At 51.3% G+C, this 17,649-nt stretch overlaps 8 protein-coding genes across 8 annotated transcripts; 5 read left to right on the forward strand and 3 right to left on the reverse strand.

Moving 5' to 3' along the window:
- Positions 1-274: 274 nt before the first annotated feature.
- Positions 275-1,807, reverse strand: M436DRAFT_48576 (cytochrome P450; the record flags this gene model as incomplete). The annotated part of the gene is made up of 4 exons (XM_013571151.1): positions 275-366; positions 415-526; positions 574-1,196; positions 1,249-1,807. 4 exons carry the CDS (start codon positions 1,805-1,807, stop codon positions 275-277), a joined length of 1,386 nt encoding a protein of 461 aa, XP_013426605.1.
- A 771-nt stretch (positions 1,808-2,578) lies between these two features.
- On the forward strand, positions 2,579-4,489 carry M436DRAFT_48214 (uncharacterized protein; the record flags this gene model as incomplete). The annotated part of the gene is made up of 1 exon (XM_013571096.1): positions 2,579-4,489. The coding sequence occupies one exon, from the start codon at positions 2,579-2,581 to the stop codon at positions 4,487-4,489; it is 1,911 nt and encodes a 636-aa protein (XP_013426550.1).
- Positions 4,490-6,078: 1,589 nt separating this feature from the next.
- Positions 6,079-6,795, forward strand: M436DRAFT_82698 (uncharacterized protein; the record flags this gene model as incomplete). Its single annotated transcript, XM_013571409.1, has 1 exon — positions 6,079-6,795. The coding sequence occupies one exon, from the start codon at positions 6,079-6,081 to the stop codon at positions 6,793-6,795; it is 717 nt and encodes a 238-aa protein (XP_013426863.1).
- A 287-nt stretch (positions 6,796-7,082) lies between these two features.
- Positions 7,083-8,362, reverse strand: M436DRAFT_73542 (alpha/beta-hydrolase; the record flags this gene model as incomplete). Its single annotated transcript, XM_013571410.1, has 3 exons — positions 7,083-7,804; positions 7,857-8,180; positions 8,236-8,362. The coding sequence occupies 3 exons, from the start codon at positions 8,360-8,362 to the stop codon at positions 7,083-7,085; spliced, it is 1,173 nt and encodes a 390-aa protein (XP_013426864.1).
- Positions 8,363-8,851: 489 nt separating this feature from the next.
- On the forward strand, positions 8,852-11,875 carry M436DRAFT_48311 (uncharacterized protein; the record flags this gene model as incomplete). The annotated part of the gene is made up of 5 exons (XM_013571110.1): positions 8,852-8,892; positions 8,946-9,408; positions 9,462-9,729; positions 9,782-10,435; positions 10,485-11,875. The coding sequence occupies 5 exons, from the start codon at positions 8,852-8,854 to the stop codon at positions 11,873-11,875; spliced, it is 2,817 nt and encodes a 938-aa protein (XP_013426564.1).
- A 964-nt stretch (positions 11,876-12,839) lies between these two features.
- Positions 12,840-13,334, forward strand: M436DRAFT_26114 (uncharacterized protein; the record flags this gene model as incomplete). Its single annotated transcript, XM_013571043.1, has 1 exon — positions 12,840-13,334. A coding segment is annotated over one exon (495 nt), but the record flags the coding sequence as incomplete, so codon positions are not given.
- Positions 13,335-14,519: 1,185 nt separating this feature from the next.
- M436DRAFT_64595 (uncharacterized protein) lies at positions 14,520-15,096 on the reverse strand (the record flags this gene model as incomplete). The annotated part of the gene is made up of 2 exons (XM_013571281.1): positions 14,520-14,885; positions 14,944-15,096. 2 exons carry the CDS (start codon positions 15,094-15,096, stop codon positions 14,520-14,522), a joined length of 519 nt encoding a protein of 172 aa, XP_013426735.1.
- Positions 15,097-15,662: 566 nt separating this feature from the next.
- Positions 15,663-16,967, forward strand: M436DRAFT_82703 (uncharacterized protein; the record flags this gene model as incomplete). Its single annotated transcript, XM_013571411.1, has 2 exons — positions 15,663-15,850; positions 15,905-16,967. The coding sequence occupies 2 exons, from the start codon at positions 15,663-15,665 to the stop codon at positions 16,965-16,967; spliced, it is 1,251 nt and encodes a 416-aa protein (XP_013426865.1).
- Between the last annotated feature and the right edge of the window lie 682 nt (positions 16,968-17,649).

Below are 17,649 nucleotides of genomic sequence, written 5' to 3' on the forward strand. Positions count from 1 at the left end.
GCGCTCTCAGTTGTGCAAGTCGAAGCGGCGGAGTCAATCGCCCCTTACGATGGCACAGCGCGCTTGACGAGCCTCACGTTGACACCTTGCTGCATCACGAACCAGCTGCTCAGTGTGTTAGCAAGATGGGCGAAAGACACCATCGACAAGGCAACTCACAAGCATGTCTCCGTCCATTCGGCGTCTTGGTCTGCGAGCTCGAGATTGTAATGGAGGAACAGAGTGGGAATCAGCTTGGACATTTCCATCCAACTTATGTCTGTTATCCAGATGATCAGCAGTCATTTCCAGCTATGCGGCACGACAAGCACCTACTTCTTCCTAGGCACATTCGAGCACCTGAACCGAACGTGAAAAAGAAACGACCTGGCTGTGTCAGCGCAGTCAATAGGCCCCATGGAGACAACAACGTACGCATGTCTCCAGTATCCTCCTTCAACCAGCGATCTGGGCGGAAGTCTTCGACGTCCTCGCCGTATAATTCTTTGTTGCGGTGGATCACCCAGGGATTGGCTCCAACGACAGTCTGCTCTCAAGTCAGCGTGGTCTCTCGAAGGACGGCAGTAGACATACTCCTGCAGGGATGAAGGTGTCGGCGATGGTGACGCCGCCAGCGGGAGTCACTCGAGGCAAGCTCATGCCGACAGCGGGATGGCAACGCAATGCTTCATACATGACAGCCTGTAGGTAAGGCATCGAGTCCGCTTCTGACAGCTTGACAGGATCGCTCAGCTTGCCTTGTCTTCTAAAGTCGTCAATCTCCTCGACCAGTCTCTGCTTGTACTGAGGGTTCTTGAGGAGGTAGTAGATGATGGCGCGAGTGGAGATGGCAGTCGTGTCGCTACCCGCAAAGATATTCGAGGTTGCCATACTGATGACACCGTTGTCGTCCAGTTCGGCTTTGTCCTTTTGTGCTGCATGCAGTTTCGAAAGGATGTCTTTGCGGTCACTGCCGCGATTCATGCGAGCAGAGATCTCTTTGGCTGCGAGAGTTCGAAGGGATCCGTGTCTGTTGTTGAGAGCTAGATGGTTACCGATCACGGGCATTAGGCGATCGTGGAGCCAGTACAGCCATGGGACTTGTCCAATCCATGAAGCGGACTTCAGAGCACCCTCAATCTGGTTGAAGGACCCGTCATCGGCTTCCGCTTCCATGAACCCGAAGCTTTTCGAGAAGGTGATCTCTCCTATGATATCTTCACAATAGATCAGACAAGTGAGTGCTCAGGAGAATACGACACTGCTTACCGAAGGCGAAGAGCTGGGCCCATTTACCCATGTCGACAACTTGGTTCTGACGCTCGCCCATCGCATCCATGAATCGACTGACAGTATCGTCAACGTATGGCTCGAGGTCCTTCAGGCTAGTCATTGCATATGCCGAACTTATCGAGCTTCTTTGCTTGCCATGTAACTTTTCGTCCCTTTCTGCAAACAGATCAAACTTTCTGTGACCTTGCCAGACCGAGTACCAGTCGCTCTTTCGAAACTTTGTGCCTGCACCGTAGATTGTCTTGATTGCCGACAGATCTGCTATGCTGACTTCGTTTGGGCCATTACGCACGATGGGGCCATGTTTTTCGTGCAGCGCAATCATGGTCCTGTGCATGTCTCCGTCCCAGCTGTGCTTTGTGATCCATAGTCGGGTGAGACTCGCCCAGAAAGGTCCAGGCACGGAGGCAAGCGGATGGAAAGATCGCTGATAGATTATGTATGCTGACAAACAAGCTGTGAAGAGGAAAGACAAAAGTATGATGTTCGAGGCCTGTCCGGCGAGAGGAACGGTTGACGTACTGGTCACAGACATCTTGAGTCAAGTGGATAAAGCCAAACCAGAGACGAGAGTCACGTTCAGTGAAGAAGAAGCCTGACGACCATCTATATATTGTCCAAGGCATAACCGCGGATGAGACTCAGGAAGAGGGGCTGCACGACAGACCATTTGACGTCTTCATAAGCTTTCTAAGCTTCGCGATGCGGATGCATGCATGCCGGATCCGAGACTTGGTCAACACTGGCTAGCAAGCGCTGATCTGTGCAGCAAGAGGCTCAAAGCAAGTAGAGACTCGAGAGCACGACGGATCAAAATCGTACCGAGTCCGAAGGACACAGCAGATGACAACGCGGGGTGTCGAGTCTTGTCGATGCCAAGTCATGGGGATTTGTGGAGGAACCGGCTGCCTAAGCTAAAGAGGTTCGATCGCAGCAGCTCCCCAGACTCCCGAAAAACACCTCGACTTGTGCCGGCCTCTAGCCCAGGCGGACACACGACCAACGGCAAAAGAACTGCTTGTTTTCGGCCTACCAAATCGTTCTAGCTTGACCCTAGACTGACCCCAGGAATCATCGCGATTGGTGATTTCGCGGCACCGAGGCCCCGCATATGTCATGTTGCCTTGTTGCGGCAGAGCTAAGTCGTGAACTCGGTAGCAGCCAGGCAGCCGAAAATGTTATAGACCTCTGCCGGTGGGTAGGTACACTACCAAACCAACTTCATACATAAGCTGTGTGATCGCCTCCTTCTGATTAGCCTTTGTCTATTCATCTCATAATCACACATATCTAATACTCAATCATAATGCCGACCGAAAAGTACGACATCGTCATCGTCGGTGCTGGCCCCGTGGGCCTCCTGCTATCGACCTGCCTGGCAAGATGGGGTTACAAGATCAAGCACATCGACATGCGACCCGAGCCGACAGCCACCGGTAGAGCCGACGGTATCCAGCCACGATCACTCGATCTCCTCCGCAACATGGGCCTCAAGCGCGCAATCATGGCTCACGAACCTGCCAAGGTCTACGAGGTAGCTTTCTGGGATCCTGCTGAGCAGAGCAAGGGCATTCACCGTACTGGCACATGGCCCTCATGCCCTAGCTTCCTCGACGCCCGCTACCCCTTCACCACTCTGCTCCATCAAGGTCTGATCGAGCGTGTCTTCATTGCCGACATGGAAAAGTACAATGTCAAGGTACAAAGACCTTGGAGGATCACAGGATTCGAAAACGACGGCAAGGATAAGGAATACCCGGTCGAAGTCAAGATCAAGCACGTTGATGGTGACGAGCAAGAGACAGTCAGAGCCAAGTACCTCTTCAGTGGTGAGGGTGCTCGCAGTTTCATTCGCGAGCAGCTCAAGGTTGGCATTACACACAAGGATCCCATCACACACGTCTGGGGTGTCATGGATGGTGTCGTTCGCACAAACTTCCCCGACATCAAGATGAAGTGCACAATTCACTCCGACGCTGGCTCCATCATGGTTATTCCCCGCGAGGACAACATGGTCCGTCTATACATTCAGATCGCTTCGTCAACAGACAAGGACTGGGACCCCCGCAAGCAAAAGACAGAGCAAGAGGTTCAGGAGGCAGCGAAGAAGATCATGAAGCCCTATGAGATCGAGTGGGACCGTGTCGAGTGGTTCTCAGTCTACCCCATCGGTCAAGGAATCGCAGACCGCTACACACTTGACGAGCGTGTGTTCATGGGTGGCGACTGCTGCCACACTCACTCCCCCAAGGCCGGTCAGGGCATGAACACTGCCTTCCTGGATGCTCAGAACCTCGCATGGAAGATACACCATGTCGAAAGCGGTTTTGCAGACCGTTCCATCCTCAAGTCATATGAGTCGGAGCGTAAGTTGATTGCAGAGAACCTCCTCAACTTCGACAACGCATACGCCAAGCTGTTCTCGCAGCGCCAGCCTAGTGCCGGCGAAGTCAGCTCAGCAACACAGCAGGATGGTGAGAAGCAGGTCGAGGAGAACGAGTTCATCAAGATGTTCAAGAGCTCTTGCGAGTTCACCTCAGGCTACGGTGTTGCATACAACCCCAACATCTTCAACTGGTCAAAGGATCACCCTGCCAAGTCACCGCTGTTCCTCTCCAACGAGGACAAGACCACTACCCAGCGCACTGGACGTATTTTGACAAACGCCACCGTTACCAGAGTAGCAGATGCCAACGTCGTGCACCTCGAGCAGGAGATTCCTCTCAACGGAAGCTGGCGCATCTACCTTTTCGGCGGTGTCCCAAGCAAGACCAAGCGCGCCATCGCAGACTTCGGCGCCGGCCTAACGAAGAAGGGCTCGTTCTACAGCGCATTCGGTCACCCCAATGTCGATCAAGTCTCTTACCACGAAAGGCACAACCCTCACAGTCTGTTCTTCACCATCAACACCATCTTCGCTGCCAAGCGCCCGGAAATCGAGATCAGATCATTGCTTCCCGAGGTCCTCGCCCGCTACTTCGATCACGTCTACGCAGATGACATCTGGGATCAGAAGGTTCCTGATGCCAAGGCTGCTGCTCACGCAAAGATGGGTCTATCGGAAGAGGAGGGTGGTGTTGTTGTGGTCCGCCCTGATGGCTACGTCGGCTGTGTTGTCAAGCTTGTTGAGGGCACTGGCACTGTCGATGCGCTCAACAGCTACTTCTCTACCTTCACTTCCAAGAAGGTTGGCGGTGCTGAGAGAGCAAGTCTGTAAGAACATGATGTCAAGATATGATGTGTTGCATGGTTTGGTTGGTTTTTTGTTCTAGATATCCCCAAAGATTAGCGAATTCGATATTCTGTTCTACCTTCATCCATATTCACGTCTTGGGTTGTGCTTCTTCATTCTCTCATCCCGGTAGCTCATGTGTTCTGAGTGGCTTGATTCCGACTTTTGCCATCGGTAGTGAATCGTGGTCAGGGTGCACAGCACAGCCAAATATCTTGTTCTTGTCTTTGCTCTGTCGAGGCCACAACACGGCTGTGATTGCTCATATGTGCAAATTGCATCCGAGTAATGCTCTGAAGGGCGTTCGTGTTTCTAGATATTGTCTGATGGATTGTGTTGACGATATCCACGACAGTTCGCAGTACGACAGGATTTTTCTCAGCGCTACACTCTCACGCGATGATGTTGCGTGCAACCATATTTGCCATTTCAAATCAGTTCTCCACAGCTTAATATGTGGTAACAAGCATCTGGAGCCAATCCATATTAAACGCTACTCCTAGGTAGCTCGAAGACTCTCGACATGTCATGAGGCCATCTTGTTGGTTGTGCAAGCAGTTCAAAACATTCCAAATCAGCCTCGGGATCATCAATGCTGATTACAGAACTGCAGCCGTAATATGTCTATCTGGTATAGGCAACAGGTATCAATGTATCAGGTCTTAGGCCCTCTTCCCCATCACTAATTGACCAAGATGGGCCACTTCTCATCTTAAAGTCAGCCAGTGTCACAACTTAGCGTGTGTGGGGATCAAGGTGGAAAGGCAAGCCACCAACGACAGAGGCTTGACGGATTCGTCTGGCTTTTTCAACGACCGTTCCAAGGCCATTCGACCACGTCAGAATACGAGATCGAAAAACAGTTCCTGAATCAAGAGCTGAACAGGCGACATTTGCGCAATGTTTGCCTCGAGCAGATGTGGCAGTGCCTTGTCAACTGAGGTAAGTTTCGAGTCTGGAACTCGGGAAGATGCAAATTTACGCGCGGCCCCTCGAGGCTTGCTTGATGGGGGGAGAGAAAGCTGCTCTCGTCAAACGTGCGTTTCAGATTGCAAGCTGGGATAGGTCAATCATTTCGCAAATAGATGTGGCAGAGCAGAGCCACTTTCGACTCACAAAATAGCGCCGACTCGCTGTAAGTTGTGCGCCGCTGGGTCCCTTTTTTCTCTACTTCTCGTATCAACCAAGACCCGAGACTTCTTCTTCTTCTTGTGCTCTTTGCAACTTGCTACGGATTTCTTGTTTTCCCCTCTTTGAAGACGCCTCTCGACCACGCATCATACACATCCAGCAAACATATAGGGTTGTCCGCGGATCCTTCTTTCCGCAACTACATCATAGGTGCAGCAGTTCGTCCTTTTGCATACAATCAGACGCATAGCCGTTGTCACAACAGTTTTCTCCGCAAAAGTCAACAAAAATAGCCTCAAGAAACACAAAACACTCAAGGCCTTGAAGGAGTACAGGCAATTTCAGCACTCTCAATCTCTACTTGACCAATATCGCCAAACAAGTCGGAAGAACGACAGCCATATCAACGACCACAAAACACAACACACATACAACCAACAATCATGTCGCGCAATTCATTCGACGAAGGTGACGACCAAATCACCCCTCTCGCCCGCCGCATGACGGCCACCAACGAAGGCAACCGCGTGCTCCAAATGGGCAACATGGCCGCCGCCCGCCGCAAGAACAGCATCCACCGCACTTCTCCCCCTTCAGACCTCGACAATCGACACCGCTCTCCCTCTGCCGACCGCCACGTCGAGATCCCCACCGAGTTGCCTGCACGCAGCAAGACCACCAGCGGCAACGGCGGCATGTCTCGCTCCAAATCCATGAAGAAGGCACTGGGTCGCGCCCTCAGCGTCCGCGAAGAACCACACCAAGCCCACAACATCCCCAACACTGGCTTTGCACCCTCACGCTCAAAGTCCCTGCGCGCACCACCGCCTCCACGCCTCAATCTACGCAGACAGCAAGAAGCAGCCAAAAACGGCGTCGTAGAGGTGCCACCCGTGCCTGATTTCCCCTCACCAGGACGCGCTCCCCAGGGCCAGAGAATCTTTGATCCGCAAACCATTGCAGAGGATGAGGGTGTGGATGTGGAAAAGACTGGTGGGTGGGCTGTGGACAAAAAGACGCAGAAGAAATTGGATGACGAGAGGGCTAGGATTGAGGAGAATGAGAGGCAGGCGGTGTTTAGTGGTGAGGACGGGGATATCAAGCATAACAAGACGAGGCAGCGAAGCAAGAGTTTCAAGGAGTTTTTCAGGAGGGGTTGAGCTTATCCTTCCTGCTTCTGGATGGCCTTTGGTTTCTTACGTCTCATCACGGTAATTCTATACCCTAATCTGTCGTTATAGACGCTCCACGCGACAGCCTCGCGGAAGTGTTCTGTTGCGTTCTTGTACAAGCATCTAGCATAGTTTTGTCTATTATCATTGTTCTCTCAGTCACTATATCATTATTGGCCTTAGATCTTTCCGACATCTACTTTTCCTAGCATTCTCCCGTATTGCGTTACCTTGCATTGCTTCCATAGCTGTATCGTCTATGAATAGCTGTATTTTTATCTTATTCTGTCCCGCACAACCTTTGTCATACTTCTAAGTCCACTCTGCCTCTCCTTCTGGCCATCACAAAGGAAAAGCTTCACCACCGGCCACGCATGAATCCATCCTTTCTCTTCATGCACACTCACTTCCGTCTTGACATCATTTCCCAAGAAGTTGACTAGCTCGACAGTCTCTGGTGCAAAGACCTCTTCAGCACCGTAGATGAACAACCAGCCTTTGCTGGGCGAAGCCCGTCTCCACCATTCCGCGTCTCTGCATTTGCCAGGGGATACCATGGGATCAGAAGCAGAGGCTTTCGAACCAACGTATTGACTGCCGTAGAGATGCAGGGACTCAGCATTGAGGTAATCGCTAGGTGTATCTTTGTTCTTTGGAGATACAATGACGGCCCAAGGTGATATCATCACACCCAAGCCGGGCAATTGAGTGCGTAGCTTGGGCTCCTTGGACATGTAAAGCAGTAAACTGAGCATCAGTGTTGCGCCTGCAGAGTCACCGCTAACCACTATTCTTGACGAGTCCGAGATCTTGGAAAGCACGTATTCGTAGCCGAGGAGTGTTTCATGGACTTGAGTGGGATACGTGGACTCAGGGACCAAAGTGTATTCGAGGGCGAAGAGAGCTGGGTTCTCGTAGCCGGATTCTTTGAGGATGCTGACCCATGCGAGGAGGAACTCGAGGTAGAAGAAGCTGCTGCCCATTGAGAAGCCGCCACCTAGATACTGTTCAGCGCAACTCCAGCAATCAGAGGTGTTTTTGTATCGTACCGTGGCAGTAGTAAATCACAATATCAGGTTTCCTGGCCTCATCACAGATCATCCAAATACCATGAAGACCAGGCTTCTTGACCTCTTTCCATGGAATAGCAGATCTACGATATCCATGCCTCAACATGCGGAACCAGAAGAATGGCAATGCAACACCTTTCGAGAAGAAGACTTTCCCGATGGTAGCAGGAATCTTTGCAAAAGCATAGCGAACGCAGCGAATGACAAAGTCCTGGAAGGGAGTGGCGTGTTGGTTGAAAGCAGACTTTTGTGCTTTTGCGGTGAAGAAGCGTTCTTTGATGAATGAATACGGGAGTTGGACCACTGGGATATATATTAGCATAAGCGATAGTCTGGTAGCCTGAGCCTGGAGACATACAGAAGAATGGCAATGCCTTGACGACACAAGTGATTGTTTCTATAGGACCGACTCTGATGAGCAATTGAGGAGCAAGGAAGACGAGGAAAGCGATGCAATCCAGATAGGAAATCTGATTGAGTATCATTTTTGGTTGTATATAGAAGTAAGTAGAGTAAATTGAGCGATTGAGAGAGTCTCGTTGGGTGATTTCGTGAAAGCAATGATGTAGTTGATGCTTCTCAGGGTCTTCCATTTACGGAGATGATCGTCAGCGCATGCCGAGAAATGCTCAAACTTATATTGCAACAACGACACTGGGCTTCCTATAACACATGGACAGACAGAGGACAGCTCACCAGTCCAACTCATAAGCGATGGCCTGTCCCCGAATTGGAGATCAATCTGGAAGGAACGAATATGTGGACGACCTTCACGTGTCAGACTCGGCAAAGCTTCCCTCGCGTTCAACGGCGGGTGTAGCCGTAGCCGCAGTCGCAGCGTTGGTCCATCCAGACTTGTTTCCGAGCAACTTCATAATTCTGTTTGCAGCATTACGACAACCTCCCTAGCCATCTTACCGACTCTTTCCATCGAGCTACTATATTCACACCGGTGCGCGCACTGAGTCGGCATCATGGCGGCCGTTCAGGACCAAGTGGCCATTGATTTCGCCAGGTCAGCTCCGATCGAATTCTCGCAGCATGCGCAATCACTCACATGCTGCTCAGCTCCCTCACCCAGTCCGAGATTCCTACAAAACTTCGATGCGCCACCTGTAGCAAGCTCGTCGTCAATGCCTTCAAGCTCCAATGCTGCGACTCGTCAATCTGCCAACATTGCCAGGCCACGCTCCCCGACGCCTGCCCAGTATGCAGCCACTCACCTTTGGATCCGGACATGTGCAAGCCCAACAAATCTTTGCGCATGACTGTTAGAGCTTTCATCAAGGCCGAGGAGAAGAAGAAGATTGCCGCCGCCGAGGCTGCTGAAGCCGCAGCAGCTGCGGCCGCAGAACAAGACAAGGCAGCCGCCCAACAATCGGCACAGATCGCGGAACAACCGCAAGCAGACCCTGAGATTCACGCCGAACCAGACGTTGAACGTCCGCAAGAAGACAATGTAGCCTCCGAGGATGCGACAGAAGGTGCTGTTGCGCCGGAAGCTACCGATCCGCTTGCTCAGGTTGAAGAGGTGAGATCATGTGAAGTTGACGGCCCAAATGACATTCTGACGTGTATATACAGGTATCTGAGCGTCCAGCTGGAGAAGAATCTGCAGGAACCGATCAGATCGAACAACCGACTGGAGTCGAGGAAGACACTGTTGCACAGTCAATTGAGGAGACTGACCCCGATTTCGAGCAAAAGAACGAAGCCGAAGGTCAACAACAAGACCAGAACGGACAGGACGCTTCTCAGCAAAACCTTCAAAACATGGACTGGAACGCCGCTAACGGATTCAACCCCATGATGAACATGGCCAATGGATTCAACCCGATGATGGGCATGATGGGTGAGTTTCAACATCTACAAAATCTTCTGGACATGTACTTATATCTTTACAGGCATGCCTGGAATGAATCCCATGTCCATGTTCGGCAGCTTCGGTCCCGGCAGTATGGGCATGCAAGACATGAGTGGTATGAACATGGGAATGGGCTTTGGAGGCGGTTTCGGTGGCAATTGGAATGGACAGCAAGGGATGGGCGGAAACTTTGGCGCTGGCTATTATCCCAACGCTGGATATAATCAAGCGCAAATGCACCAAGGAGGCTATGCCAATCAACAGTTCCCAAATCATAATAACTACCAGAACCAGAACCGCTTCCAACAGCGTGGTGGCTATGCTGGCCGTGGGAGAGGCGGTGCTGCGTTTGCTGGTGGGAATGCTGGCCCATCTAACCCTCAGGTTCAGCAAAACGACGCTGCTTACCCTCAAGATGCCGAACATGGCGAACATCGCCCCTCACGAGCCGGTACTGAATCTGCTGATGCTGGTGCTGATAGACGCAACTCTCAGTCTGTAGCTTCTGTGTCTCAGATGCCCGGAGATGATGCCACTGCTCCTGAGCAACAGCCAGATGCAATTGTTGAGGATACTAACGAACAGATCCAACAAGGTGAGGAGCAAACAGAAGACCAAGGTCTTGAGAATGGCGATGAGATGCAAGGAATGCAAAACGAAGAAGGGAACCAAACGATGAATTTGAACAATGAAGGTGAGTGCATCAAGCAAGTATCTGTCGTGTCAATTGCTCACGCGTGCAGGCCCGAACATGATGGACTCCAATGCCTTCAATCCAGCTATGATGGGTATGGGTGGTTTCAACCCTGCCATGAATCCAATGATGCCTTTTGGAAATCAAAACGGTTTCTTCCCGCAGAACAATTTCAACGGTGGATTTGGTGGAAGAGGAAGGGGCGGATACAGAGGCAGAGGTGGTTTCCGTGGCCGGGGTGGCTTCAACAACATGCATGGCGGCTTCAATGGACACATGTCTCAGCCACCTGAAGATTTTACTGTTGTCGCAGGCTCGACAGAAGGACCGCCAATCGATGCTCCCAAGGGTCCCAAGGCTATGCGTGAGGGCTTGCCCAACAGCGGCATCTACAGTAGGGGCGGATACCAAGGAGGAAGGAACGCTCATCCTACGCCTACACCTCAACCCCAATCCCTGCCTGCACAATCACCTCAACCGCAAAGAGAACGCAGTCAGTCACCTGCTCACGACAACCGCGAGCGTGGTCGATCGCCTTCACACTCTAGATCAGGTTCGCACAGCCGCAAGCGTAAACACAGTGTCGAGTCGCAAGACAGTGAAGCACGAGCTCGCAGACGTGAAAGACGCCGACGTCACGAAAGGAAATACGACGACGAGCCTGCCGACTCCGACAGAAAGAAGGACACGACAAGATCCGACTCTGGCGACGAAGACGCATCTAGAAGATCACGCCGTCGCAGAGGAGACAGAGAGAAGCATCGTTCAACCCGCGAAAACAGCAGAGACCGCGATCATCGTCGCCGCCGCAGCAGATCCAAGGACCACCGCACTACCAACGACGATCAGTCCTCTCGCGCCAAGAGTCGTCGCGACCGCGACCGCGAGAGAGAAAAGGAACGTTCAGACCGCGATAGAAGCGATCGTGACCGCAAGCGTTCACGCAGAGATCGCTCTGCCTCCGCCAATGGCTCCGCTGATCATTACTCTTCGCGCCGCTCCCGCCGTGAGGACCCAGCATCTACCGCCGACGACCAAGGTTTCAAGATCAAGGGTTCTCGCACAAGCACCAAACCCTTCGCTCCACCCACCGGTCCCCGCAACTCTCGCAACGAAGACAGAAACAACAGACGACCTTCTCTTGCCTCTGTCGCCGTACCCCAAGACAATGCTGCTAGCACTTCTGCAGACCCATATGCTCAAGAACGCGAAGCTCGCATCAAAGAGCGTATGGCCAAAGAACAGCAACGCCGTGAGAGCGCTACCATAGGAAAGAGAGATAGAGGTGGTGAGCAAGGAAGACGGGGATCGAACGCCGGAGGTGAGGGCAAGGGAAGAGGCAAAGGTAGGAAGGTCAGTTATAGGTATGAAGATGAGGAGGGCGAGGAAGCTAGAGCCGAGAGAGTTGAACGCGAGAGGGAGGCTGCGAGATGGGGGTGAGTGAGAGATAGAAAGGGGAGTGTAAGATAGAAAATGAAATGTCGATCGGAGACAAAGAAATCAGGGCTCCTGCTCTCCCGATCCTTGTACATGTGCTTTGTGCTTTGTGTTTGCCAAAGGACAGGAGTGTTGTGCCCAAGGCATGCCCTTGATCAACGCGATTCTGTCGCTAGCCTCGGACATAATCCGACTGCATCAAGTACTTTTCCAATGAACCAATCTTCTGTCCCCGTTCATGGATTAAGGATTCCATATGCTGCAAACCAAAGACACTGACTGCTGTATGTTCGAACTATTAGAACAAGTCGCTTTCGCTTCAAAAGCATTTTGGTGTCTTGAGTATCATTTAAAGTGCCGTAGGATGGAATAAAGCCTCAGTGGAAGGGCGTCGAGCCAGAGCAGATTGACCGCATTCATCCCGCCTTGCCCATGGGAATCACCGAGCAGACCAACGGCAGCGACTTCATGTCAGTACAAGGATACCTTCGATAAGGCGGATGAGCACGGATTCAACGGCAGGGTCAGTCAAGGAGCAGTGCGGGTAGAGGTTGTCGAGAATAGATGCACGTGCTGACGCGAGTTACAGATCAGCAGGCGTGGTCGAAGGGCACGAGAAGTGCCAGAGAGAACCACTGACCCTCTCATCTCATTTGTAGGACCGAAGTGGCTATCGAGTCGCATCCCTGCAACAAGACACGATGTGATTGGTGTCGCGTATGAGGAGGAAGAGGTGTCAGGGAGATGGCTCATCGACCTCATATATGTCCAACGTACCTGCTTGATCTCGAGGCACTCTCCCTGACGGCCACATTCTTCCTCGAAACGATGCTTCTTGAGCAGCTGGCCCAAAACCCCAGCTGGAATGCGGTGGCGAAGGGTGTGTTCGGTGGAAATGCCGAGCTTAGGGAAAATAAAGAACCAAGACGATAAGTCACGAGTCTACCCCCGTCTCAATCGTAAGAGGTGGTCTGCCGCCAAGTTTGAAGCATATCTCCACTTCAATTGCACCGAGATGTATGACGACGAGAAAAAGGCCTACGAGCTCATGTCTGACATCCAGGGACAATACGTGCCTAAGGTCTTCGGACAGGTGATTTTGGACCAGCCGTATGCCTTCAAAGAGCTTGAAGACGATGAAGAAGAAGACGAAACACATACATGCCTGACTACTATCCCGGGGATCCTCATGCAACACCTTGATGGCTTTCATCTCACAGATCTCCACAAACATCTGCCCAGTGAACACCGGCAATCCATCCTCGACTCGGCCGTCCAGACAATCAACAAGATTCAGGATTGCGGAATATACAACAGTGATGTCAATACTCGTAGCTTCATGGTCGATCCTCTGACCCATCAAGTCAGGATGATCGACTTTGGCATGGTTCGCTTCCGCGAAAATTTCAAAAGCCAACGAGCCTGGGAAAGGTTCCAGGCAACTCGAGATGAAGAAGGTGCCGTTGGAGTGGTCATGCCGAGGTACTTGGAGCGAGACACCGGCATAACCGTGTACTACAATCGTAGCGAGCGAGCGAGGCGAATGGATTGGCGGTTCAATAGGGAAGAGGGAGAGCACGAGGGCGTTACCGCAGAAGAAGATGAGTACGTGAGGCAAGGCATCCTTTACGAGTAAGAGAAAAGGAAACTGATGTCGGCTTGACCCCGATTGCGATGCATTCTTGACTGGAATTTTGTGGTTTCGACGGGGAGAGAGGGTATCTAGAAGCATAGCAAAACGAAGACTAGTTTTTACTGGCTATCACTGCGTAAAGTAGATTGCTGGGGCTGACTGGCAATACCATGTCCGAAAAGCCTGCTGAATGGCGCCGGAGACTGAAGAAATGTCACCCGACAAGTTTGGTTAGGTGGAGCGGCTCTGATTACACGGTTGGGTGAGCTGTCCAGGTTCAGCTGCGGATGTCCCAGAATCGGAGAGGCTAGAGCCTACATGGCTCTATGAGCATCACATGTGCGGAAGTGCCCTCTTAAGGCTCACACAGGCGGGCAGTCGGTACAGTGTAGCAAATGGGCTGTGACTTTCTTGCAGCATGTTGCACTTTGTATACAGCTATCACGATGCAAATTAGTGTCCGAGAAGAAGCAGTGACCATTGAGAGCCTCTGATTCGGTAATCAGAGGACTCAGGGGCTCTTCCAGTAAGTAGTGATACTGGACTCACCGAAAGTTATTACGGTCCTCACTCAAGGCTCACACGACGAGAGGAAGTGATTGGAAACGATTGAAGTATGATGGGGAAGTAAAGCAGTGTTGTCATTCCAGCGCAATGCGCGATATCAAAGAGCGACTGGACGAAGAGTACCAAAAACGCCCAATAAGTTCTTCCTCCTGAACCATGAAAAAAGGACCAAAAACCGCTCCCAGGGGTATCTTATGCGCATCTCAATGGTGGTGCCACTTTATGCTCGTGTGGCAAGAAGAAAAAGGATGTAAAAGAAGGCGCTGTTTGATGTTGCGCAGACCAAAGAAAGGAGGTCGTGAACAGCTTCCATAGTGACGGCGCACTTCATGGATAGCAGCACAACCGTATCTGTTGTTGGTTGGGTTCTGTTGCAGTAGGGGGTTAGTAGTGGTTGCCATGTCAGATACGAGTCAACCCGCTTTGCGAAGAACAATCGTTTGTCGTTCAAGCCTGATCCTCAACGTAGAACACCTTTTCCTGCTTCCCTCCAGTGGCCCTCTCGCGCATGACCTTGAGAATCTCCATCTTGTTGCCAACGTCGAGCTCAAAAGAGTCCTGGACATACTTGACACTCTCACCACGGTAGACGACAACTCTGAACTTGACATCGGTGGTCTTCATGGTCATGGTGCGGAAGATGACACCATTGATACCCGAGCGGAAGGACTTGTTGGCGCCAATGATCTCGTAGGGCTCGCCAACTGTACCAAACTTGACGTCGAACCAGCGATTGTCAATGTTGAGGGCATAGGCGGCGTAGGCCTTCTGGCACTGCTTCTCGCTGAGGTACTGGTTCTTGTAGACTTTGACCTGGTATGAGTGAGCAAGACTGGAGATAAAAAGGCAAGTGGAAGGCAGATGGACTAACCATCTTGGCTGATAGAGTTGTGGAAGGTGAGATAGAGTTGGAATGTGATGTAAGGGTGTGGTAGAGTGGAGTAGTGCTTTGTGAGAAGGTGTGAGAGAATGATGTGTTGTGGTGGTTGAACTCGCGTGGTGGTGTGCTTGTAAGCTTGTGCATAGTTGTTACTGGTGAGGAGAACAGACAAAGGAATTTCAACAACTCGACAAGTCACGTCGAGTCTCGGCGGAGTGAGATGGAAACAGACGGAAAGTGACAACACGATGCGGTGAAAGTCGAGAAGCGGGAGATTCACAACGGAGCCAGAAGGAAGTGAGAAGAAAGTGAGCCATCTTCCACTCTGCTCTACGCTACCAGTGACTCGACACGATATAGCAAGACGCGCTGCCAGATTGACAATCCGAGTCAAGTGGAAAGAGTGACCTACCTCATCTTACGCTCAACGAGGATCATCCGAGTCATTCTCCACATACGTCAAGTTTGCTGCGAATCTATCAGAGCCTTTGATCACTTGATGCACGTAGCCGTCACTTTCACACGATCTTGATTCCCAGACACCGCCTTCAACAAATTGAGACACAAGGACCGCAAAAAATCCAACTGCGAAAAACGAACACTCAACTTTTCCTCTTACTTTCCACGATATCTTTACGAGACACTTGCCCTGTACATCAACGACCTGGACAAAGCGGGTATCTCAGCAAGTTCCTCTCATTTGGATCGCCATGTCGCTTTCTGGAAATATGACCAACAGCAAGTGCACTTCTGCTTGCAATGGTGCGTCAGGCTCGTCAGCACAAGACAAGAAGTTCAAAATAGTCAATTTGAGCGGCCCGATCAACATCCTGCTGCCAATGGATGAAGTTGAAGGGGTTGACTCGCAGCTCACTGACCGTGTCAGCCCATCTCCTTTGTATGTTTTATCTTGTTCCGACAGTACAATATGCTTGACTGACGAACCAACCAGCTGTCCATACGTTGTCGGAACCGAGATTGATCTCAAGACCTCTGACGAAGGACTTCCGATCAAAGCCCAGGTTATCAAATGTTTCGAGGCGACCTTATCTTGTGTCATGGTCATCCGCTTCATCGAGCCTCCAGTCTTCAACAACACATCTGAATGCATTTTGAAACTCCTGGACCGCCGCTTCTCAACCCAGGCGCGTGGAGATTTGGACCTCGCCCCCTGGACCCCTACGCTTGAGCAGAAGTACCAAGCCTTTATTCGCGAAGGTAAAGCAGAAGAATTGTTTGGTTACTGGGACGCCGCAAAACAGATCAACCGCGAATGGTCGGCATATTACGTTGCCAACCACCGCAAATGGAGTCCGGCAAAGTGGGAGACATATATCCAATGGCAGGCTCACGACATTTATGAGGATGAGAAGAAAGCTTACCAGCTCATGGCTGATCTCCAAGGCATATCGATTCCCAACATGCTGGGCGAAGTGTACTTGGATCTCCCTGCAGAAGCTGCGGTCGATGATGACAACGAAGATCCCGACCAAGAATCAAGAAGTACAGAATCTGGGAACACGGCAGATGAGCCAAGCGTCCACTCAATCCCGGGTCTCCTCCTCCAGTACGTCCGCGGCTTTCACCTGAACGAACTTCACGAACACTTGCCGCGCGAGCACTGGCAAACCGTAGTCGACTCTTCCCTCACGACTCTGCGACAGATCCAAGATTGTGGTATACTCAACCGTAATGTCAACCTTCGTAGCTTTATCATCGATCCAGCCACACAACATGTCATGATGATAGATTTCGGCATCACCAAATTCCGCGACGACGTGGGCAGCGACAACGAGTGGGAGAGGATGCAAGCATGGGAGGATGAAGACTTTCAATTAGCTATGTCTATGCAGGGCATGCTATGGAATCTGACTGGCAGCACCATAACGTACAAGCCTACTGAATGGCGCTGGCGACTGAAATATCGCTACCACATGGGAGGTGAAGAGGAGGGCGGTACCGAGGAAGAGGAAGAATATGTGAAGAAGCAGAAGGACTTTGTCTTCGAGAGATGAGTAGGTTCGCATCTGGCAGCATCTTGAGCCGTTGGAGCGGAGAGCGATGAGCAATAATATCGAGGATGGGACAGGCAAACGGTCCTAACTTATCAATGAGTGTGTCCATCTCAAGACCGTGTCCTAAGTCTGAGTTCGGAGGATGGTCATGTACTGGCTTGGAGTTCTGATTCGCAAAGCAGCAAAAGTAGTTTTCGATGATAATTGATCAATGTCCTTCAAGCACCTTGCCAAAATTGCTAAGTCATTTGGACTGAGTGTCTTCGTTAGTCAACGAGAGCTCATCAAGTCTCAGCATGAATTGCGATAGATCTCGGATGATGTATCGCAACATGCAGCTATGCAGCTTGTTCACTCTGGTGTTGGTGTTTTGCTCCAAACTCTCATTCAAGCAAGATCTTCGTCAACTGAACTCCAGAGAAAGATCATTCCACTACTCGAGGAGTATCGTTTCCTTGTCGCAAAAATCTGCCGTAGTAAGATCTTCGGGCTCGGGATCCCTTCCCAACAAGGTCGAGGACAAGAGGAAAGTGACTACTGGTAAATCACAATGACCCATACATCTACAAGGTGGAGGTCCCGAACAGCGACGATGAGACAAAAGCAAGACAAAAGTAGCCAGAGGAACAGACCGAGCCGTAGACAACAGGCCTCAGAATCACATTCCATCCAACTCATCCAA

Source organism: Aureobasidium namibiae, assembly GCF_000721765.1.
Source record: "Aureobasidium namibiae CBS 147.97 unplaced genomic scaffold scaffold_10, whole genome shotgun sequence".
Taxonomy (NCBI): Eukaryota; Fungi; Ascomycota; class Dothideomycetes; order Dothideales; family Saccotheciaceae; genus Aureobasidium; species Aureobasidium namibiae.